The sequence below is a fragment of the Thunnus thynnus genome, chromosome 3 (genome assembly GCF_963924715.1).
Source record: "Thunnus thynnus chromosome 3, fThuThy2.1, whole genome shotgun sequence".
Lineage (NCBI taxonomy): Eukaryota > Metazoa > Chordata > Actinopteri > Scombriformes > Scombridae > Thunnus > Thunnus thynnus.
The window spans coordinates 34,637,382-34,662,241 of NC_089519.1; the positions used below are offsets into that span (position 1 = coordinate 34,637,382).

Below are 24,860 nucleotides of genomic sequence, written 5' to 3' on the forward strand. Positions count from 1 at the left end.
GTTAAAGCTGCAGCGGACTCTCTGTGACATGGAGAGTCTGACAGCAGCTGCTCATGGCTGGTTAGCTCTGACCATCATCTATTAATCCTGGTGGTCAGCTGGTGTCCCCTGACACTACGTAGCCACAAGGTCACGACCCTCTACGTTGGTTGTCCTCTGCTGCATTTTAATGCTGGGATGGAGGGATTTGACTGAATTTCAGTACATTTAAAACTTATTTTGCAGTCAAAATTTTTATTAATGATCGTTGTAAGCTTGAGGGAAGTGAAACAAGATGCACCGTCTCTCTTTGCAAGTCAATATTTTTAGGCATTTGGAAAATATTTTTGCATATTTTGGCCCAGAAATCAGGACTAAAGGGTGATTGTCAGGTCTTGTTACTATATTTAAAATATATAATTATTAAATAACTAAAACTCTTTTAAAGACTAATTTTTATAAACTTGTTATTTTTTCTATCTCTTTATTGCATTGAATTCATTACTGCACTGTGTATTTTCAATTTTTCATATATTTGAATCATTTATAAACTTGTTTTTGAAAAGTGCTACATAAATAAAGGATATTATTGCTATTATTTTAATATGGAAAATGATTGGTCCCATTTTTGTGTTATCTTATCTTATCTTATCAAATCTGATGAAATGCTCTTTTCCATCCTTTGCTTCTGGACTAAATTAAATAATTACTTTTATATCTGAGATGTGTAAACTTGTACCAGCCCACATCTGGAGGTTTGATGGGTTTTTTTGTTGAGTAAAAAGCTTCAGTCGTCTTCTCACTCCAGCAGCCGGTCTGCCAAGCACCACGACAGGTGACGCAGGTCCTCATCACTGTTCTGTTACTCGGAGGTCTTCAGTTCTTTCATTTCAGATCCGTTTGCCTCCTCCACTTGTTTTTGCTCATTCTTCCCTCTCAGCCTCTCCATGCACCTCTCTGTCAAAACATGATACTTGTTAAAAGACGTTACAGTGTCTCGCTGGGTCAACCAGTAGAGTATAAATGCATGAATCACATCTCAGCAGGTGTATATGTGGATTAAAGCCCCAATAATTGATCTCTGCTCTGGTTTCCTTCAGAGCAAAAAGCCAGTGTTGATTTAAGGCACACTTGAAAAAATGTGTCCTTTAAAGCTGAACCTTTCTTCACACCGTCGCCCTCTGCAGCAGTGAAAGGGAACTTCAAAAATTGTGATCCCACACCTAAGCTTCCCATCTTCAAAAAACTCCCACAATCAAGGTAAAGGCTGCCAAAGAAACTGCACTTTCTCTGAGAATATTTTAATAATAAAGATATTTACCAGGATCATTTGGTTCAGTTGTTGTCTCCACTGGAAGTGGAGTTGAACTGAAATCTTGTGTTGGGTTGTTCTGGCCTTTCTGCACTGTTTCAGATGAGACAGAAATGACAGAATTTGTAAAACTAGTTGTCCAATTCACATCTTATTTGGGAACAAATTTCTTAGATACAATATGGATTTAATCTCAGCTTGCTTACCGACTTTGAGGGTAATATTACGATAGAGGTCCAGTTTTTCACATAGCACCTGAATCTTCCACTATCAGACAGACGCACAGAGCGGAGCTGCAGGGTGACGTTTCCTCGGCTCAATCCTTCATGGAAGAGGGTTGTCCTGCCTTTGAACTCTTCCTTCTGGTCATTAAGATAGTCTCGTCCATGTCTATAAACATGGACAAGATTCGTGCGGTTGTCTTTACTCCACTCCACTAGTGAATCCTCCAAACTGACTTCGGCATCTTGTTGACACTCTAACGAGACGTCGTCACCTTCTTCCGCCTCTATGACCTGAGCTGGAAAGAAACAGTATAATTAGATATGCAACAATAACTTGGATTACTTTTGAATGGTGTTTTTAAATCCAACAATGCAACAATTCTTCAAATACTTGTGCTGCTCCACCTAATTTCACAGCAATTTAATACATTAGATGATGATTTTTAATTTAAACCTTCTAATCAGTTTTCTACGTGTGCACACGTGGTAGTTTGTTATTAACTAATTCATTCATTTATTAATGAATGAAGCCCATTGGCTCAAACAACTTATTAATTATCAAAATACTTGGCGATTAATATCGATCACCTAATACGCAGCTCTAGTGGGCACAAGTCCATACAGGTCATAATGCAATACAATAGAACACATCTCTAAATACTACCTGTGTAAATCTCATAACATAACTACGTCTGCAACCAACGATTATTTTCTCAGTTAATCATTTTTTCATGTGGTCTGTAAAATGTCAGAAAATTGCAAAAAAAACGTCCTTGTGATGGACATTTGTATTTAAAGTAAAGTAAAGTAGCGTTAGCTTCAAGAGCTTACCAACACTGAGCTGAATAATACATCTGGCTTTCTGACCGGGAACAGAGCACATGTATGTTCTGCTAAAGTCTGCTAAATCTAAAGTCCAGATTGATGAAAATTACGAAAGTGAAAGTGTAGGGCTTAAATGAGGGATGTGAAATGTAAAGTTCAGTTTTCCAACCCCATCTTCATCCCCTTTACACACACGCGCGGCTGTCGCTGGCGTCTTCACCATAGCAACGGTCGCTGAGGATCATGGGTATGCTAATGTAGCTGCTTCCGCTACCGTACAAAACTGACAAAAATACTTGATTTCTAAACCAAAATTGCACGGTGTTTTGAATTTAGTTTTCTGGATTTTTGTTGGGAAACAAAAAAGGAACAGGTCACGTGATTTCGTTTTTGGTTTAAAATGAAAAAAGGAAAAAATCATGTGACTTCCGTTTTTGGTTTCAAACGCAAAAACGAATTGGCTGAATGTCCGCAGACCTGTGCAATATTCAATCCAAAAAGGAATAACGATAAAACGAATCGGCAAAAACCAAAAACGGGCCGGGTTTGATTGGTTTTTCATTATTTGATTCTGACACCAAAAACGGTTTTTTGTTTTGAAACAAATAACAGATTTACCGTTTTTTGGGTTTTTAATTACAAATGAATTACGAATTATCCGATGATACCTGGACCCCCTACTTACTCATTGGTAAATCTACATTTTAGCATTACTGATTGACAGCTATTTTGGCCACTTTTAGTGGGATTTTTCTTTATTCACCGAAGCAAATGCTGACTGCAGTTATGACTGTTAAGAATGGGATTGTAGTAAGTAAGGTGTCAACCTGGCAGTAAATGTACATTACAAGCTATAGTGTGTCGGTTAATAAATGCTAAAAAGTCATGTCTGCTGTTTCCCCAAGTGCTGGAAAAGTGAAGTGGGTTAGCTCCAAAGTTAGCAACAATGGGTTAGCCTAATGGCCACTTATACTTTTTATGGATTTAAAGATATCTTAAATTGAATTAAGACTTGGAGAAATAAAGCTTTAGATGTCTTGAAATAACATTTATCCTAGTCAAATTGTAATTGTAGATATCTCAATTACTATTCTGACTAGTGAGAATACTATTTTGACTAGGAGAAATGTTATTGCGGATATCTAAGATGTAATTGTGGATAGTCAATGAGCCCTTTTTATGTTAAAATGGCGTCCTATCAACCTGTCAACAGATCATGGATGTATAAAGAACTGGATACAGCGTCGGAGGTGGGGCCCCGGTCATTCCTATGAAAGTCGCTCAGTGGCGCATGAAGCCAAAAAAAAAAAAATCGACTTCCCGGTATGAAAGTACCCGGATCTAAAAAAATTATCCACTGATTTATGTCTCTTGCTTCAAAGCCTGTCGCTCTTCCTGTATCCAGTTCTCTTTATATATCCATTCAACAGATACCCACAATACATTTGTAATGCCACTATAGCTGATAGTGGCCTTTATATCATCCATTTCTGGGCGAATAGCCGCTGTGTTGACAATTTCACTAAACCTCTTTCAAGTCACTTTTTAAAAAGTTAAAGTCTTCTTTAGCTCTGAACTGATAACAAAACTCCACAGAGTTGTTGTCTGGCGGATGTTTAGCTATCCGAGGCTAATGCTAACGCTAAACTAGCATCTTAAACCAAATCAGCTGCTCGGTTAATGCAGGCTGAGAGCTAAGTGTCAGACAGCAGGACTCTAGTTACACATTTACAACAACATCGACACAAAAGTGATGAACTGTGATAGCGACACTCCCCTGTTCTGAGTATAAACGCATTTTAGGGGGCAGTAACAGTTAAATGGCCTGATATTTCCATTTCAGGCTCAACCTCTTTCTGTTCATTTTTACGAAAGTTAAAGTCTTCTTTAGCTCTGACCTGATAACAAAGATGTCCGTTTTCAAATCCGCGGCGTCCAATTCTGACTCAGGCCTCAGGTTGCTCACAGCGGCCTGTAGGAAGTTGGAGTCGGGCTCAGCGATCAGGTCGGAGCTCGGTCGCGATTGAAGTAACGTCCACAGCTCAAACTCGCTCCAGAGCATCTCGTATATGTTAGAAACCGATATTCACGTTAAATTTGGAGAAAGTGCGCAATGAAATTATAGTTTTAGAAAAATTAAGCAGGAGCACGGCTGAACACGTCTGACTGCCGGCTCACTAGCGCCCCCTACCGTTTCTAACACAGACTTTTAAAGTTTCTAAAGCAGTAAAAAAAAAAAAAAAAATCACCACCACAACCGCACACAACGTTGACTGACAGTTTCTGATAAGAGCAGTGAACAGATCGCTGACAATTGATGCAGATGTCATGAGGACCTCTTGTCTTAATTTAATAATGAAGATGGGACTCATGGCGGCCCTGAGTATTTTGCAGTTTACTGTAATTGTCGGTAAGTTTTAATTGTTTGCTTTACTGAATATAATGGATATGAGTGTCTGTCGTATTGAACATCTGAAAAAATGAAGGAGACATTTACAGTTTTAAACGACATTTTATATCACGTTTTGAGCTTTCGGGAGACATTGTGCATCCATAGTCTACATTTCAGCGTGTCCATTCAACTTTTTTTTTTTTTTTTTTTTTTTTTTTAACTGCTTTAGAAACTTTAACAGTCTGTGTTAGAAACGGTAGGGGGCGCTAGTGAGCCGGCAGTCAGACGTGTTCAGCCGTGCTCCTGCTTAATTTTTCTAAAACTATAATTTCATTGCGCACTTTCTCCAAATTTAACGTGAATATCGGTTTCTAACATATACGAGATGCTCTGGAGCGAGTTTGAGCTATGGACGTTACTTCAATCGCGACCGAGCTCCGACCTGATCGCTGAGCCCGACTCCAACTTCCTACAGGCCGCTGTGAGCAACCTGAGGCCTGAATCAGAAATGGACGCCGCGGATTTGAAAACGGACATCTTTGTTATCAGGTCAGAGCTAAAGAAGATTTTAACTTTCTTAAAAGTGAACAGAAAGAGGTTGAGTCTGAAATGGAAATATCAGGCCATTTAATTGTTACTGCCCCCTAAAATGCGTTTATACTCAGAGCAGGGTAATGTCGCTATTATAGGTCATCACTTTTGTGTCGATGTTGTTGTAAATGTGTAATTAGAGTCCTGCTGTCTGACACTTAGCTCTCAGCCTGCATTAACCGAGCAGCTGCGCCCCTTTAAGATACAGGTTTAGCGTTAGCATTAGCTTCAGATAGCTAAACATCCGTCAGACGAGTCTGTGGAGTTTTATCAGGTCAGAGCTAAAGAAGACTTTAACTTTTTAAAAAGTGACTTGAAAGAGGTTGAGTCTGAAATTGTAAACACAGTGGCTACTTGCTCAGAAATTAATGATATATGATATATATATATCTTTATAAATCCATGGATATAAAGGCCACTATCCGCGACACGGAAATTGCAACATCTGGTAGGGACTTTTCGTGTGTTTGTTTCTTTCTTATTATTATTCTCTATTAATACGCCACTTCAACCCTAAATTTGACCCCCTAAACATGCTCAAAAACTCGCCAAATTTGGCACGCACATCGGGTCTGGTGAAAAATTTGATAAAAATGTAAAAATTAACCCCCAAAGTGCCAAAATGTGCTCGAGAGCGCCACCTATGTATCTAAAACGGCCGCCACGGCCCGTAGGAATGTCGTAGAGAGATCGAACCAAAACTCAATTATTCGTCTCATCAAGACCTACAAATCATACGCTGACACTCCTGACCTAAATCCAACAGGAAATCTGCAGTGTGCTCATCAAAGTACGACTTTGTGCCAATTTTGGACCTTGAATAAACGCTATCTCCTCCGAGGGCGTTAATGGTATCGGCTTCAAACTTTAATACATGACTTGTCACACTGTGCTGAACAATAGTTATTAAAAACTTTGTAATAACTCGAACAATTTAGATCAAGTAAGCTCTGAAAGTTGTAGTGCCACATTGCACCTTACAATGTAAACCAATGGGGAGGCAATCTCAGGGCATGGACTTTGTGCCAAACTGGGTCGTCTGACGTCTAAACTATAAGTCTGACCACTTTCAAACCTGTATCAATGGATTCACGACGAAAATTCCTACAAAAAATGTGATTTTTAATGTAAGATTTGGACAAAGTCATGGGATTTATGAGGATAATTCACAAGAAGAGTACTCTGAAATCCTTCTCTCCAGCTGAGAGGGAGAGAGAGAGAATGGGAGGGGGGGGGGGGGGGGGTAAAGTCAGACCTGTCAGCCCAGGTCTGAAAACATCTACATGCCTGTGACAGAAGCCCTTGGACTGCGCCACATTCCAGTTACATAGTGTTTCTACACATCCGACAGCAGTGTTCAATCCTTACTTTTAGGAGTACATGTGCTCCTAAATGAAAAAAATTAGGAGCCCACATATAACTTTAGGAGCACACTGAAAAATGTTCAAGTAACAGTTTCTTAAAGAAAACAATTCATTACATACATATTTACAATTTATCACATACATATTTAAACTCTTTGTGTGTGTGTGTGTGTGTGTGTGTGTGTGTGTAAATCACAATTTATGTTGTTTTTAGGGGTGCTCGATCATGGCGAAAATCATAATCATGATTATCTTGTTCAATATTGGATCACGATTATTTAACACGATTACTTTTTGTCAGTGTCAGTCTGCCACTCATTTTTGCCAGTTGCCGATGTTGATGTATGCACACATTTTTTCCACTTGGCTGAGGATACTATTATACATGCAATCATATATTGTACTAACGATCAAGAAAGACTATAGCCTATATGAGGGAAGAATTTTAATGCTGAGCTACTGAACTCCAGTCTTCCTAAGTTCTTCCTTCATATATTGTCTTTCTTGATCATAGTATAATCTATGCTTACATGCATAATAGCCTCCTCAGCCAGCTGGTAAAAATATGTTCAGATATCGGCAGTCAGCAATCGTCCACAATGAGTTGGAAATGTCAGCATATCGGATATCGGCAAAAATCCAATGTTGTGCACCCCTAGTTAAAAGTCTTTACATTCCTAAAAATAGACTTGATGAAAATTTGGAAATTAATTTGTTTTACACACAAACTCATTAAGGGTTTTCAATTTACTAATTGAAATTCAAGTGAATGGGCCCAAAACTTGCATGATTTTTATGACACAGGTGTGAGCAAGGCAGCCATGTCTCACCCTGAAGAAAATTCTCATCCTTATACTGTTGAGATTTGATGTTTCGCCATGACAGAGGAAGTTGCTAGAACTTTATTGTAAATGCTCCAGTCTGCACCAAACTTAACATGTTTGATAAGACTCCCAGCCTGAACACGTCTATATATATATATTCCATCAGTGATGCAAACTGGCTGAATAGCGCCCCCTACGAAATTTCTGTAAAGCAGCCCCAACAGCGGGCAAAACAGTGGACAAAGGAAGTGATGTTTATCTCCTTCTTGCACTGTCTGAAAACACCCCGGGTCTGAAGACATCCGTATGCCCGTCACAGAAGCCCTTCAATTACGCTGCACCCCGACGTGCGCAAGGGTGCGAAGGCCCGTTCAGCGCTGCTTGCAGCTTTAATTTATTAGGAAACACAAAATTAGGATTCATCATTCATCTGACTGATTCATCAATAAATCAAACTGTTGTCTTGATTTGGCTTTAAGTTTGAGCAAATTTATTCCCCATAAATCAGTTTTGTTATTGTGTTATATTACTAACATTGATCTATATTCAGGACCATATAGACACTGTGAGAATCCAGATGTGTTTTGAAGATAGAGACTGATTGGTCCATCTATCATCCATAAGGCCTATGTTTATTTATGTGTTTATAAATAAATATTAACAATATTTATTTACAGTTACAATTTATGTGCAGTCAGTTCATTTCAGCTCAGTGTAGAGAAATACAGCGATACTGACAACCGCCTTACTGCGCACATCTATGACGACACTGTCGACACCATGTATTGTATCCATGACATGGAGCTAGTTTGAACTACTTTATACAGTTAACTAGTTTAGTCCAGTGGTTCCCAACCTAGGGGTCGGACCCCTCCAAAAGGTCAGCAGATAAATCTGAGGGGTGGTGAGATGATTAATGGGAGAGGAAAGAAGAAAAAACAAAGTTCTGATACACAAATGAGTATTTACTATTCAGACTTTTCTCTAATCTTTGCTTGTTCAATGACATTTTGGATAATTTGACCTCTTTGGGGCTCAAACAGTAAAATGAAATGATCTAAGATGTTTAGAGGGGAAATGTGTTTTTGGTGGAGCTGCTAACAACTAACAAACATCTGAAACATGACAAGGAGACACAAGTAGACACTGCTTTTCTGTGAGGGATCATAAGCCAGACAGGCTGTGAACAACTTATTAATAAAATCATGATCTTTAATGATGCATTGTTTGTTTTTAAGTAAAAGTAACTGTAAGCTGTCAGATTAATCTACAGCAGTAAAACGTACAATCATCCCCTCTGACATGCGCTGGAGTGGAAGTATTTGGGACTTTTTCTCTGATCTTTGAATTTTGATAAAATATTGTCTCGTTTGAACAAGTACTTCAAAATCGTACTTGAGTAAATGTACTTACAGACAGAATTATTGTATTTGATGGCTTTACACTGTAGAGGTGTTAGTTATCATTTCCATTGATCCAAGGCAATCATCAGTAAATGATTTGGAGGAAAGTTTCCCAGATAACAGTGTGGATCTGACACTGAAGTACAACAAGCGATTTGAAGACATCAGAACTTGACAAACGATTAATTTATTGAGCTGTTTCTTCATGAAATGGAAGGAAACAGCAAAATGGACTTTATTTAAATGTTTTAAAACAACCTAAATGTTATGTTTGTTTCCTCAGGAGAGTCTCGTCTCAATTGCCCAACTCCGTCAATAAAGGTAGCAGAAGGTGATGATGTCACTCTTCCGTGTCATCTGGACCCGTCAATCGATGTGTCTGCTCACACAGTAGATTGGAGCAGAGTCGACAATGACGAAGTGGCCTACTCGTATAGAAATAAACGGCACAACCATGATGCGCAGACGAGGAGGTACAGAGGCAGGACGACTTTCAACCTTGACGGGCCGAGCAGAGGAGACCTGACAGTGCAGATCTCCTCAGCGCAGCTGGATGACAGCGGACCGTACAAATGTTTTGTACCAGAACTGGGGATCAGCTGTGATGTTAACGTCAGTGTTGGTGAGCAACCTGCATTTAATACTGAACGGATCATTTTAGGTTTTTTTATTCACTTATATAATGAAAATGCAGAAAAAGGTAGAATTCTGTTTTACATTTAAGACATTTTTTCATTTAAAAAAGCACTTCAACAGTTTTGTATCTCATTTGAAACAGTACCAAAGGACCAACAGAACAGGACAAAGAGAGATGGTGACATCACTACATCTAGACCTCCAGTGGAAGATGTGACCAAGTCAGACCATCATGGTAAATGTCTTTGAGTTGATCCAGAAAACAACAGTTTCTTTGTCACACTTTCTTTCTCTTTGAGTGCATGATTACAGGATAACATTAAGTTATATGGCACTCACACAGTCAACGGTAGCTTTCACATTTATTAAATGTGACACATTGTATTTTGGTGTTGTTAACAGAAAGTCAGTACCATCAACACTATTTTCTCCTTCCATTGTGATTTTCTTTTTTGAGGGCACTATGAAGCGGATAAATTTCCACTCTATTAATCGATGAGTCGTTTGGTCTAAAAAATGTCAGAAAATGGCAAAAAGTGTCTATCACTGTTTCCCAAAATGAGCCCTTCAAAGATGGGTTCACAATATTTGTAGCTTGCATGTTGTGGATTTTGGCCTCTATCACTTACATTGAAAGCACATGTGAAGGATCTTTTAATATCCAGTATGAACAGGAGGAATGATTACAGCGAGGAAAACCTCTTTCACTGCTCATATGGAAAAACTGTGAATATGTCCTTTAATGTTGGAAGGAAAACTGCATCACCTTGAGCTTGACCTTCTTCTCAACTAATTATCTTCTCTGATGTTCTTTCAGTTGGTGAAAACATGAAGACTACGACTGTCGCTATCCTCTTGTCCGTTGTTGTTGCTGCTCTCGTCTTTACCATCGTTGTCGGTGTCCTAGTGAAACGTGGAACTATTCGTAAGTCACGAAACAAACTACTGCCGCTCAGCTTTTTATAATCAACATTTAAAGCTTCGCTCAATGATCAGTGTTAACAGGTTAGTTGTGGTTATTTGAGATTAGAGCAACACAAATCTTCTCATTGGCTTTTTGCTCTGAGTTTAGACCAAAGATTAAAGGATGAGTCTCACGTTGTCCAAAAACTATTAAAAACAGGTCAATGAACAGCAGCGCTGCACTGGTTGACATGTTCCTTCATCATGAAGAGAATGGTTCCTATAGCTTGTTTACAAGGTAATAAGATAAGAGAAGTTTTTTGAACCGGAGACGCCATTGAGCATGAGCTGGAACTATGGCAAGCCGTTATAACATTTAATGGAACCACATTCCTATCTGTAATAACATCTTAGATACCCAGAGTAGCATATCTCCCGGTCAAAAGAGTATTCTCACTAGTCAGAATGGTAATAAACATTCTTACTAGTAGAAATTGTATTTCAAGATATCTACAACTTTGATTGAACCAGTCAAAAATACATTTAAGATATCTAAAAATCTTTAAAAAGTATAAGTGTCCATTTTAACATTTAATAGCTCGACTGGATATTTATTACAGATATCTGTTATTCAATTCTTCCCAGTCAAAATGAACATTTCAGATATCCCCAATGAAATTCTTACTAGGACACATGACGTCACTTTTGCCATTCATGTGTATTGGGCTTTCAATTTCAGATATCCACAATTACATTTACATTTATACAATTCTTACTAGGAGAAACTCTCATTTCAGATATCTACAATCCAATTCTTACTAGTTATAATTCTAATTTCACATATCGAGAATGAAAAAAACTCTCCAGATATTCAGAATGTTGAACATTGAACATTCATTTTGACTAGTAAAAATGTCATTACAGATATCCACAATTACAATTTTACTAGGAAAAATACAAATGTGGACATCTGTATAAATATTGTGGATATCCATAAGTGTAATTTTTCCCGTCCAGGATGTGGTTTTAGATATCTGAAATTGTAACTGACGTAGATGACGTAGTGGATGACGTAGTGAGAGTTGGGCGGTGCTTGTTTTTTTGTTTTTTTGTGCTCACTTTCCAGCTTCACAGTAACTAAAATATGTTTCTGAAAACATTTGATGTGAGAAACAGGCAACGCAGTAACAGAATCTTGATTGATATTTGATCAGCACTGCCTAGTTTGACAGTTTGAGCTGATCAATCAGTAACGATCATCTCTGAGTTCAGGACATGCGTAGTGCGACATCTAGTGGCCACTTTTGGCTTTTACCAAAAGCAAATGCCGACTTCAATGCACAGTATGAAATAGCAAGGGATCATGGGAGTTGTTGTCTTTGTCATTAAATAACCATCTTCACTGGGATAGGATTACTCCAGTGATCGTCATTCGGGATGTTTTTACTGGGAGCCGAATTACCCGCAGAGGTCTCCTCCTCTCCAGAGCAAACGTACACGCAGAAATTGTTCAAAACACTGAATAAAACTGTTTCACCTAAAAAAAAAAAAAAAATCAGTGTTTTTCCAACGATGTTTGGCGAGCACCAGACTTCCTGGAGGGGCTGTTAGCCAAGCTGCTGCTAACGTTTGCCCAGTTTATTTCTCTGATAACTTAAGATCCAGACGTCCAATGACTAAAATCCTTCTTCCGGCTAATAGATATAGGTAAAAACCACCTAAATTTATCATGAAAACGTGGCTTAAAATTGAATAAAAGCCAATTTATAACAGTTTGTGTGGAACAAGCACAATGCCGATGTATTATCTTGTATGTGTGTAAGTTACTCTTTGGTAGACGCCATTGTAGTGGACAAACACAGCGCCGCCGTATGCATCTGGTGCCTGTTTACTCTTTGGTAGAGGAGGTATGACGCCATCGACAGGCGACCAAATGAAACCGTTACTTTGATTAAATGACAGATTTCTCTGGATTTGAAACTTGTTGGAAACATTTGAGATAATGTAAGTACACAACTCAACAACATATATAACATAGTTGTTTTTAGACATTTTAATGCTGAATAATTACATATTATAGCTTTCAGTTATGACTAATAAGAATTTTATTGTAGATATCTGAAATGTAATTGTGGACTTCTAAAAATGAAAGCCCAAAACACGAATGGCAAAAGTGACGTCATGTGTCCTTGGAAGAATTTCATTGTGGGCATCTGAAATGTTAATTTTGACTGGGAAGAATTGAATTACGGATATCTGCAATAAATATCCAGTCTAGTTATTACATGTTAAAATGGCTTGCCATATGTCATGAGGAGTTTGGTCAGAAATGGTTGTTGTTGTTGTTGTTGTTTAGAAACGGTGATCACATTTAGAGTAGTTCCAGCTCATGCTCAGTGGTGTCTGTGTCACAAAGAACTTCTCTCAGAGTTACTATCTTATAGCTGATTTTACTCTTTGGTGTAAACCAGCTATGGTAACCACTCTCTTCATAATGAAGGAACATGTCAACCGGTGCAGCTCTGTGGCTCATTTACGTGTTTTTAATAGTTTTTGGACAACAACGGAGGTCTATGGCACAGAGGAATCAGATATATCAGGCTTTGGATACAAACACAATACATGTTGGTAGATCAGTTCATTGTTGGTTTGAAAAATATAGAAAATTGCCAGCCTGTAAAGGACGGGTTCACAGTTTCTCAAGTTTTAAACCAACAGTCAGGAGCCCAAATGAACATTGAAACCTGTTTTTCTTGCTGTAATCATTCCTCCTGTTCATACTGACCATTAGAAGATCCCTTCATAATGACCTTACAATGGAAGTGATAGGGGACAAAACCCACAGTCCTCCTTCTGTGCAAAAATGTATTTAAAAGTTTATCTGAAGCTAATATGAAGCTTCAGCGTCCAAATGAGTTAAATCAAGTAGATATCTTTCAACGTTACAGTCTTTTTAGTGCCAAAGTCCTTCTTTTTATTACTATACTTCCACCGCAGCTCAACAGGGAAACACTGTCCGAGGAAACACAAAGAGGGAATTTGATGGTAAAAAGACTGTAAATGCGTAACAGCATGAAGTGTCACAAACTGCTTTTCATGTCCTTACAGGGAAATGGATGAAATCCCTCAGAAGAAGGAGGAAGCAGAAAGAGAAAGCAAACGGTTCTGAACTGAAACATTTGGGATCTCCATCAAAAGAAGATGACAAGGATCTGGATGGTCCTACTGCAAACGGCTTGATCAGTAACGAGCACTAGCATTAGTACTAGTGATGGTCCAGTCTTGTCTCTGTATACAACACTTACAGTCCTGAGAACTTGAGTGCAAGATTGTAAGTGTGTCCCACAGTGATGCACACTTCAAAGCAGTACTGTTGCAGGCCTGCATTCCCATTGGCCAGTTACTTTTAGAGGGACAGGTGGTGCAAAACTGTAGAAGTCAAAACTGAAAAAAGAGAAATCCCGATCAGAGAAAGAAAATTGGAGAATTTAGTAATCAAGTGTTGTATAGTTTTATTGTACGTTTTGCCTTTTTCGGTCATTTCTGAGTGGAATTTTTATGCACTTTCAATTGAATTTCTTTAGTTTGATTCTCAGGGGATTTTGTTTAATTATTAGGAAACAAATCTGGTCCCATAACTTTGACGGTGTGCAGCTGGACCATCAACATTCAGCAAGTCCATGTCTGACAACTCATGATCCATGTCACCTCCCTCTGTGTACAGACCCTGTAAAAAAAAAAAGTATATATATATTTATACACATTTATATTTGTTATTTGTATTCTGCTAAAACACTGATCCAAAAACATGAAAGTTGGGTGAACTTTACTACGTATTATGTGAATGATTGTATATGTAAATGTTAGAATTAGAGGATGGATGAATTATTTGTGTTTGTTGCCTTATTTTGTGTGTGTGTGTTTGTTATCTCTTCTACTGTTTCATATGTTACAAACATAAAATCCAATTTGATCCAAAACTGATCTCTGGTTTTATTTTGTTCCTCGTTGGTCATCATAACTCACTGTAACAGCAGCTTAAATCCACATTACAGGTCTGTTACAAAAGAAAACCTTGAGTAAGACTTACTCTGGTGTCAGAAATATGTGGTGGTAGCAGTACTACTACTACTACTACTACTAGTAGTAGTTGTCTGTAGTAGAAATAATGACTTTGAATATCTGTAACAGGAGACTCATTTTCAAATGAAAGTCCTGTTGATGGGTGAAGTCTCTGGCACTAAATGGCCGCCACATGATAAACCCTTTTAGGTAACATTAGCCGTCCTTTGGCACCAAACACAGAATGCACAATACTCAAGTCCTGCATCAAAAACTCACCCTGAAGAATATGACTGCTAAAGAAAAAACTGTACATACATCAGTACAGTACTGAATGATGGTAATATTTGAAGTGGTCTAAAGATGTACTCTCGTCTAGTTTAAACTGAATCTAAGCATCATATTTACTGTAGTTCTTCCTGTTAAATCTGGATCTGAATATCTCAGCTGTCTGATAAATGCAGTAGAGCCCAAAAGTTAATGAAACAAAACAAAACTATATTTGCAATGAAGGCAAAGTAATTTAAAAATCAATCTGAATTAAATACAAATATACAACATGCATTTTTCTCTACAAGTATATATAATACAGTAAAAGAGTTGTGTTGACGCAGCTCAGATTATTTTAGATCACTGTGGTGATGAGCTGCAGATTTCCTTCTTCTTCTTCTTTGGTTTTAATCATGGATGTATTATAAAGGCTGTTATCATACATCCATGGTTCTAGTGACAGCGTGCGTCATAAATGCTGCACTACTGCCATCCTCTGGCTGCAGACTTCCTCTGGTAGTAATGTGATTCATTCATAAAATGAACAGCCGGTGGAAGGGTTTGGCGGGAAATCCAGCTGATGACACAAGCGGGGGGAGGAGCCTGAGATTTGGCGCGCAGTGTACAGCATGGCGGCAGCAGTTGCAACAAACTCAGAGCGGGGATTCCCTCCGTTTCAAACCAGGTAAGATCGACTGCTTGAATCGTGTTGATCTGAATTTGAATAAATGTGCAACAGCTTTAAAGGATCTGAGGATGTTTGAATATCTGCATCGTTATTTATCACATGAGAGCTGGTGAACCTGTTGTACTGCTGGTCCGCATGTCTGCAATGACAATGTGCAACAATATATTTACCAAAATTTAAAACAGTTGCAAATATTTCCAGTATTGTAGCCTAGTAAAGTACAATTTTAAGGTACTTGTACTTTACTTGAGTATTTCCACTTGATGCTACTTTATACTTCCACTCCACTACATTTCAGAGGGAAATATTGTACTTTCTACTCCACTACATTTATTTGACAGCTTTAGTTACTTTTCAGATGAAGATTTGACACAATGGATAATATAACAAGCTTTTAAAATACAACACATTGTTAAAGATGAAACCAGTGGTTTCCAACCTTTTTGTCTTTTGACGTCTTACAAAAAGCAGTGTGTAGTCGGGGTCACATTTCACATGTCTATGAGTTGTTAACAGCTCCACCAAATAGTGATTTTTCCCTCTAAACTTCTCACATGCTTTCATTTCAATAAATGTTCAAATGATCCAATATTTCAGCAAAAATCAAAGATTAGAGAAAAAGTCCAAAAACTGAGAAGAGATTTGTGTATCAGAACTTTGTTTTTTCTTCTTTCCTCTCCCATTAATCATCTCACGACCTCTCAGATTTATCTGCTGACCCTTTGGAGGGGCCCGACCCCTAGGTTGGGAACCACTGGACTAAACTAGCTAACTGTATATAAAGTAGTGTAAACTAGCTCCACCTCCAGCAGCTACAACAGTAACATGCTGCTCTAACACTGATGCTTCACTATTAATAATCTAATGATGTCATATATAATAATATATCAGTCAGAGGGACCAAACCACTACTTTTACTGCAATACTTTAACTACATCAAGCTCATAATACTTACGTACTTTTACTGCAATACTTTATCTACATCAAGATCATAATACTTATGTACTTTTACTGTAGTAGGATTTTTCATGCAGGACTTTTACTTGTAATGGAGGTTCTTTACATTGTTATATTGGTACATTTACTTCAGTAGAGGATCTGAGTAATTCTTCCACCACTGAGTTTAAGATATCAGTTATTACGATATCACCATTTCCTTTATGGGCGGTGTCTGCGTTAATTCATCTATTTGAATATGCCCCGCGAATTGAACATTTCAATCTTGAGCTCACATGAATACAAACACGGAAGTCCTTCAACACGGTGACTGCTCGGCTGTCTTCCGTCTCATTACTCGAGTTTCTTATCGATTGAGAGATGAAGGTGACGCTGGTTGTTATGTTACTGAATACTCTGTTAGCTGAAGCTGTCACGGGTGAGTTTACATTATTATTCGCTCCATTACTGTTTGGATGTGTTTGACCGTCTGCTTCTTCGAATTTGGGTTGGCAACCGTGATTCGGTATAATAGAGAATAGTAGTATAATTGGGGTTGATGTTAGATTAAGATTTTTAACTGAAGCGTTACGATTTTGCAGAAACACTGTTTTATTATCCTACGTATGTATTATGTACTTGTGTCGCAACTGCGACCGCTGCAACACTTACCTGATATCAGATAAGTCGATTTGGTGGAGTGGCCGGATGACAGGACACCACCATGGACAGTAGGACAGTACACACAGGACAGTAGGACACCACCATGGACAGTAAGACAGTACACCACCATGGACAGTAGGACAGTACACACAGGACAGTAAGACAGTACACCCAGGACAGTAAGACAGTACACCACCATGGACAGTAGGACAGTACACCCAGGACAGTAGGACATCACCATGGACAGTACACACAGGACAGTAGGACATCACCATGGACAGTAAGACAGTACACACAGGACAGTAAGACAGTACACTCAGGACAGTAGGACAGTACACCCAGGACAGTAGGACACCACCATGGACAGTAAGACAGTACACACAGGACAGTAAGACAGTACACCCAGGACAGTAGGACATCACCATGGACAGTAAGACAATACACACAGGACAGTAGGACACCACCATGGACAGTAAGACAGTACACACAGGACAGTAAGACAGTACACACAGGACAGTAGGACACCACCATGGACAGTAAGACAGTACACACAGGACAGTAGGACACCACCATGGACAGTAAGACAGTACACACAGGACAGTAAGACAGTACACACAGGACAGTAAGACACCACCATGGACAGTAGGACAGTGCAGCCAGGACAGTAGGGCATCACCATGGACAGTAAGACAATACACCCAGGACAGTAGGACATCACCATGGACAGTAAGACAGTACACACAGGACAGTAGGACATCACCATGGACAGTAAGACAATACACACAGGACAGTAGGACACCACCATGGACAGTAAGACAGTACACACAGGACAGTAGGACATCACCATGGACAGTAAGACAGTACACACAGGACAGTAAGACAGTACACACAGGACAGTAAGACAATACACACAGGACAGTAGGACACCACCATGGACAGTAAGACAGTACACACAGGACAGTAGGACACCACCATGGACAGTAAGACAGTACACACAGGACAGTAGGACATCACCATGGACAGTAAGACAGTACACACAGGACAGTAAGACAGTACACACAGGACAGTAAGACACCACCATGGACAGTAGGACAGTGCAGCCAGGACAGTAGGACATCACCATGGACAGTAAGACAGTACACACAGGACAGTAGGACACCACCATGGACAGTAAGACAGTACACACAGGACAGTAAGACAATACACACAGGACAGTAAGACAGTACACACAGGACAGTAAGACAATACACACAGGACAGTAGGACACCACCATGGACAGTAAGACAGTACACACAGGACAGTAGGACATCACCATGGACAGTAAGACAGTACACACAGGACAGTAAGACAGTACACACAGGACAGTAAGACAGTACACACAGGACAGTAGGACACCACCATGGACAGTAAGACAGTACACACAGGACAGTAGGACACCACCATGGACAGTAAGACAGTACACACAGGACAGTAGGACACCACCATGGACAGTAAGACAGTACACACAGGACAGTAAGACAGTACACACAGGACAGTAAGACACCACCATGGACAGTAAGACAGTACACTCAGGACAGTAGGACACCAACATGGACAGTAGGACACCACCATGGACAGTAGGACACCACCATGGACACCACTTTCTGGGAATTCTTTCATTGTATCTCCGTAAAAAAAGGAGGGGGGTTCTGAAAAGCGTGGAATTAAAATGTTGTCTTCATCGGTAATTTTCAAATTTTACATTTTAGTATTTTAATTAAACACTTACTGTAGGCTGGATGAATGAGTTGACCGACTGATTCTTGTATCAACAAAACATTAGATCCTCTGAGGATCCTCCCCCAGGGGTGCACATGCACGCTCCCGCAGCATGTTCAGGTGGAAACACTCCCCCTCAAACAAACACACACACACACACACACACACACACACAACAGCTCACTGCAGGACCAAGAGACTCAGGCGACTGGTGTGAAAACTTTGTCCGAAAATGTTTTTTTTCTTTTTGGTGTTTCTGTTTATTCGATCATTTGCTGAAAATGTGCCGGGTAAGTTCAGACTGCATTATTCTTAGTTTTCTTCTTCTGTTTTGTGACTGAACCAGGTCTTGGGCATCGACGTCGCCGGTTCATTTAGCGGGGATTTAGTCCTGAACTTTTTGAGTGTAGCCCCGAATATAATTTTGCATGTAAGCCTATGTGAAGCTCGACAGAAACGTAACGTGTGTGACGTCGTTTAGCCACCTCTCAAGTTAAAACAAATAGCGAAACTTGCGTTGACTTCCATCACTTTACAGCAGTTAGCGGCTCAGCAGTCAGGACGGTAGCTTCCGCTCTAGCAGCTACAACATTAGCATGCTATTACGGCTGCTACCAATGGCTGCTACGCGATAACACATGGTTTCCTGCCGCGGGAGTTATGAATGAGTCACACCGAGTAAATGTCCATCGCGGGGTTTTCAAAGCTAAAAAAGATTCACAAAACTACAACGACACGGCGGGCTGGTGTCTCTATAACTTCATCTTCTTTTTCTCATTGCATATATTTAGTAATGCTAATGCTAACTGCTAACTTTACTGTTCTTTCTGTGCTGCGTCATTACTGTGTCGAGGCTGCCTCATATATTAACGGTGATTGATATGCTATTAAATGTCTAACCAGGTTATGATAGCATTGTTTAAGAGTATCTGGACTCTGAAAACAACAAACATTTTAACGTGTTTTTTTTTCTGTTTTCCACGAACTTGGCAGTAAAAAAATGACGTTAACAGTTACTTCGGTGGTCAGTCCGAAAACAAAAACACAATGCTACCTTTTTTCAGTGGTGGAAGAAGTACTCAGATCATTTACTTATACAGAAATGTAAAAATACTCCATGACATGTAAAACTCCTGCATGAAAGTACATAAGAACAGTATTGTCAGCTTGATGTAGTTAAAGAATTAAAGTAAAAGTAGTGGTTTGGTCCCTCTGACTGATATATTATTACACATATGACATCATTAGATTATTATATGTATTTTGTCCTCTATCACTTACATTGTAAGTGCATTATAAGGGATCTTTTAATGGTCAGTATGAACAGGAGGAATGATTACAGCAAGAAAAAACAGGTTTCACTGTTCATTTGAGCTCCTGACTGTTGTTTTAAGACACACTTTAAGGATGGTGAACTTGAAGCTCCGACTTGACCATTTTTACACCGATAATGTTTAGCTAAAACAATCACTTGTCAAATGCATTTAGCTGCTGTGAAATTAGAAGTAGAATGCTGATTTGATGAGGCAAGAATGTGTTAAAATATTTGAAAAGATGGCTGTACTTCAGAGGGTTCAGTACACTAAATATTATTTGAGCACAAAGTTCATTCTGGGTGTTTGGGAGCAGAAAATGTATAAAAAGTAATCCAAGTTATTGTTGCATATTTTAATTATAATGTTTGTTTTACCCCACAGCCTTCCCTGTCAGGGTCATAGAGGCAGAAGAAGGTGACGACGTCTCGTTAGAGTGTCAACAAGATGGCGAAGTCAGTTTGAAGGATTCACTAGTGGAGTGGAGTAAAGACATCCGCACGAATCTTGTCCATGTTTATAGAGATGGACGAGACTATCTTTATGACCAGAAGGAAGAGTTCAAAGGCAGGACAACCCTCTTCCATGAAGGATTGAGCCGAGGAAACGTCACCCTGCAGCTCCGCTCTGTGCGTCTGTCTGATAGTGGAAGATTCAGGTGCTATGTGAAAAAACTGGACCTCTATCGTTATATTATCCTCAAAGTCGGTAAGCAAGCTGAGATTAAATCCATATTGTATATAAGAAATTTGTTCCCAAATAAGATGTGAATTGGACAACTAGTTTTACAAATTCTGTCATTTCTGTCTCATCTGAAACAGTGCAGAAAGGCCAGAACAACCCAACACAAGATTTCAGTTCAACTCCACTTCCAGTGGAGACAACAACTGAACCAAATGTTCCTGGTAAATATCTTTATTATTAAAATATTCTCAGAGAAAGTGCAGTTTCTTTGGCAGCCTTTACCTTGATTGTGGGAGTTTTTTGAAGATGGGAAGCTTAGGTGTGGGATCACAATTTTTTGTAGTTTGTCTTAAAACAACAGTCAGGAGCCCAAATGATCATATCTTTCAACATTACAGTCTTTTTAGTGCCAAAGTCCCTCATTTTGTTACTATACTTCCACCGCAGCTCAACAAGGAAACACAAAGAGGGAATTTGATGCTAAAAAGACTGTAAATGTGTCAGATATCCACTTGATATGACTAACTCAGACTGCTGAAGCCTCATATAAGCTTCACATCAACTTTTAAATGACTGTGTGGACACACTGTGGATTTTGGCCTCCATCACTTACACTGAAAGCACATTTGATCTTTTAATATCCAGTATAAACAGGAGGAAAACCTTTTTCACTGTTCATATGGACACCTGACTGTTGTTTAAGACACACTTGAAAAACTGTGAACCTGTCCTTTACTGTTGGAAGGAAATCTGCATCAACTTCTTCTCAACTCAATATTCTTTCAGATGTTGGAAACATGAAGGCTGTCTTTGTCGGTGCCTCTTGTGTTGCCCTTCTCTTCATCGCCATCGGAGTTGTTGGTGCTCTGTTCAAATATGGAATCATCAGTAAGTCACAAAACAAACAAACCTCCATGTTCTCACTGGCTTTTTGCTCTGAAGGAAACCAGAGCAGAGATCAATTATTGGGGGTTTAATCCACATATACTCCTGCTGAGATGTGATTCATGCATTTATACTCTACTGGTTGACCCAGCGGGACACTGTAACGTCTTTTAACAAGTATCATGTTTTCACAGAGAGGTGCATGGAGAGGCTGAGAGGGAAGAATGAGCAAAAACAAGTGGAGGAGGCAAACGGATCTGAAATGAAAGAACTGAAGACCTCTGAGTAACAGAACGGTGATGAGGACCTGCGTCACCTGTCGTGGTGCTTGGCAGACCGGCTGCTGGAGTGAGAAGACGACTGAAGCTTTTTACTCGACAAAAAACCCATCAAACCTCCAGATGTGGGCTGGTACAAGTTTACACATCTCAGATATAAAAGTAATTATTTAATTTAGTCCAGAAGCAAAGGATGGAAAAGAGCATTTAATCAGATTTGAGCTGGACTCAAATTAGTCAAGAATTAGGCCCCAACAAAGGTTCTTTTAAAAAAAATATATAAGATAACACAAAATGGGACCAATCATTTTCCATATTAAAATAATAGCAATAATATCCTTTATTTATGTAGCACTTTTCAAAAACAAGTTTATAAATGATTCAAATATATGAAAAATTGAAAATACACAGTGCAGTAATGAATTTAATGCAATAAAGAGATAGAAAAAATAACAAGTTTATAGAAACTTGTCTTTAAAAGAGTTTTAGTTATTTAATAATTATATATTTTAAATATAGTAACAAGACCTGACAATCACCCTTTAGTCCTGATTTCTGGGCCAAAATATGCAAAAATATTTTCCAAATGCCTAAAAATATTGACTTGCAAAGAGAGACGGCGCATCTTGTTTCACTTCCCTCAAGCTTACGACGATCATTAATAAAAATTTTGACTGCAAAATAAGTTTTAAATGCACTAAAATTCAGTCAAATCCCTCCACCCCAGCATTAAAAATGCAGCAGAGGACGATCAACGTAGAGGGTCGTGACCTTGTGGCTACGTAGTGTCAGGGGACACCAGCTGACCACCAGGATTAATAGATGATGGTCAGAGCTAACCAGCCATGAGCAGCTGCTGTCAGACTCTCCATGTCACAGAGAGTCGGCTGCAGCTTTAACCGTCACTAGAAACACATTCATGGCCCTTTTGGTAAAAGTTTCTGTGGTAGCGGTTCTGCTACGAGAGGCTCTCTGGTGTGTGTCAGTATGTAGCCGTATCCCCGCTGTTTATCATGTTAACATTACTGTCGTCAGAATATCTTGTTAGTTATCGGCGGGAACGTGTTGTGTTTACTGCCACAAAAAAAGGGATAAAGCTGTTGTTCATGTACGACGTCGCCTCTCTGCGTCTCTTATCAGGGTTATTAACACGGTTAGCTAGTTATATGAAATATACCTCACAGTGTTGTCTATACGTCACAATGACGGAGGGGCAGAGCATTCGGCTGAACTGAATTTTCAAATCCAAGTAGACAGAAATAAGCTAATTTTTTAGCAGAAATGTAGTTTTTTAATACATAATATCACCAAAAATCACCTGAATTTTAACTTTATACGCCAACATATACATGTGTGATTATGTGCACCTGTGAACAAAAAAAAAAGTCCTCTTCCTTACTTTCATAACTTTTCAAACTCACTGCTCTTACTAGTTTCCATATGTGGTACGAGCATTATCATCTTTCTGTGCATTTCCTGTCTGAATGATGCCGCAAGGAACATTAACGTAAAAGTCACCTCTGTCTAAATGACAGAAAGCCTTAACAGATGGATGAAGCTGACAGTATTATGTATTCCATGTCAGGAAAGGGCTTATTGGAGATGGATTGCCATGGCCAGTACTTTGATTTGTGACCAAATGCCTGCAAAACTAATGACATTCTGTCGTGTTAACATGCTAACACGCTAGAATGAACATCATATTCATTTTCACATCATAAACATGTTCGCATGGTGACGTTGGCATTTATCTCAAATCACTCATCTAATTACACCTGGTGCCATCTCTGAAAGCATTTAAAAAGCTGATTTTTTTTTTTTAAGTATTAATTGTTTTTCCATCTATTTATGAAAGCCTCATGTCAAAAATAAGAGCTTGAAGCTGGACGACTGTTACTGTAAATGCTCTCTTCTAACACTAGTTCTCTTACATCTCTGGTTGTATCTGTTTATCTATGTTTATCTTAACTTGTCTATGAGTTTTGTGAGTCTTGTCAGTTTTTTTCCTCTATTGCTGTCACACTTTCTCTTTTTTACGTTATATTTCTATTACTTTGAACTCTATGTACAATATTTTAATCTAAATCAACTGGGCGCCTCTGTTTTAATTCTGTCATTGAAATGTGCTCCACAAATAAAATTGATATTGACTTTGCAATCAAATCTGTAAAATGCCTGAATTATCATGGATGAATAAACGGCTATTATTTATTTTACCAATACTGCAGTTGGTGTGATTCTCATTGTAAATATTGTTTTTAGAGGGTTTTTTTCAATGGCTTGGTCCTCCCCAAATTACAAAAGGATATTTTTTTCCACTTCTTAAGTGGTGTCTTGTGTTTTATGTAATCTTGTCTGGTCTATAAGTTGATTAATCACAAAGTTAAGAAGTTCAAAATTTGTCCCACTGAAGAGCAATATCAACACTGACAGGTCCTCCAACTTGTGGTCTTGGACTCTGTGTTAAATTTATCTAGTTTTTAGATTTTAATAGTTTTATTTTGAGCTCATTTCTTATAAAGTTGTTTTATTAAACTGTACTGTACTGTTTAGTTTTACAAAGTGTTTCTCTACTAAAGCCGATCAGTATTACATTATTAATTTCAACATTAAATGAACAGTGAAACCTGTTTTTCTTGCTGTAATCATTCCTCCTGTTCATACTGACCATTAGAAGATCCCTTCATAATGACCTTACAATGGAAGTGACGGGGGACAAAATCCACAGTCCTCCTTCTGTGCAAAAATGTATTTAAAAGTTTATCTGAAGCTAATATGAAGCTTCAGCGTCCAAATGAGTCAAATCAAGTAGATATCTTTCAACGTTACAGTCTTTTTAGTGCCAAAGTCCCTCTTTTTGTTACTATACT

At 38.8% G+C, this 24,860-nt stretch overlaps 4 protein-coding genes and 1 long non-coding RNA gene across 9 annotated transcripts in view; 3 read left to right on the forward strand and 2 right to left on the reverse strand.

The window, feature by feature from the left end:
• LOC137180230 (myelin-oligodendrocyte glycoprotein-like) overlaps window positions 1–2,963 on the reverse strand; it is a 6,320-nt gene extending 3,357 nt beyond the window's left edge. Inside the window, exons 1-3 of the mRNA XM_067585533.1 lie at window positions 2,347–2,963; window positions 1,498–1,811; window positions 1,301–1,384 (exon numbers count right to left, since the gene is read on the reverse strand). Of these exons, the coding sequence (XP_067441634.1) occupies window positions 1,301–1,384; window positions 1,498–1,811; window positions 2,347–2,398 (450 nt within the window). The 5' untranslated portion in view covers window positions 2,399–2,963. The remainder of the gene's footprint in view (window positions 1–1,300; window positions 1,385–1,497; window positions 1,812–2,346) is intronic.
• The window catches only part of LOC137180229 (butyrophilin-like protein 2), a 20,135-nt gene extending 15,595 nt beyond the window's left edge, over window positions 1–4,540 (reverse strand). For both annotated transcript variants that reach the window (XR_010927932.1, XR_010927931.1), the window contains exon 1: window positions 4,239–4,540. The gene's annotated coding sequence lies outside the window, so the exon portion shown is untranslated. The remainder of the gene's footprint in view (window positions 1–4,238) is intronic.
• LOC137180226 (uncharacterized) overlaps window positions 1–14,437 on the forward strand; it is a 25,625-nt gene extending 11,188 nt beyond the window's left edge. The window contains exons 1-5 of one of the 4 annotated variants that reach the window (XR_010927928.1): window positions 4,985–5,281; window positions 9,198–9,536; window positions 9,693–9,785; window positions 10,368–10,475; window positions 13,562–13,702. Coding sequence is in view for 1 of the 4 variants with exons in the window: in XM_067585528.1 (XP_067441629.1) it covers window positions 9,198–9,536; window positions 9,693–9,785; window positions 10,368–10,475; window positions 13,562–13,710 (689 nt within the window). In the remaining 3 variants the exon portion in view is untranslated. Of the gene's footprint in view, window positions 1–4,984; window positions 5,282–6,622; window positions 7,869–9,197; window positions 9,537–9,692; window positions 9,786–10,367; window positions 10,476–13,561 lie in introns of those variants that run through there. The other 3 variants (XR_010927930.1, XR_010927929.1, XM_067585528.1) reach the window with 3 other exon arrangements.
• LOC137180225 (myelin-oligodendrocyte glycoprotein-like) overlaps window positions 1–24,210 on the forward strand; it is a 67,087-nt gene extending 42,877 nt beyond the window's left edge. Inside the window, exons 5-6 of the mRNA XM_067585524.1 lie at window positions 21,614–21,715; window positions 21,907–24,210. Coding sequence (XP_067441625.1) covers window positions 21,614–21,715; window positions 21,907–22,001 — 197 coding nt within the window. The 3' untranslated portion in view covers window positions 22,002–24,210. The remainder of the gene's footprint in view (window positions 1–21,613; window positions 21,716–21,906) is intronic.
• LOC137180231 (uncharacterized) lies at window positions 10,482–13,393 on the forward strand. The gene is made up of 2 exons (XR_010927933.1): window positions 10,482–10,641; window positions 10,760–13,393. It is a non-coding gene; the product is annotated as an uncharacterized lncRNA (long non-coding RNA).
• Window positions 24,211–24,860: the final 650 nt, after the last annotated feature.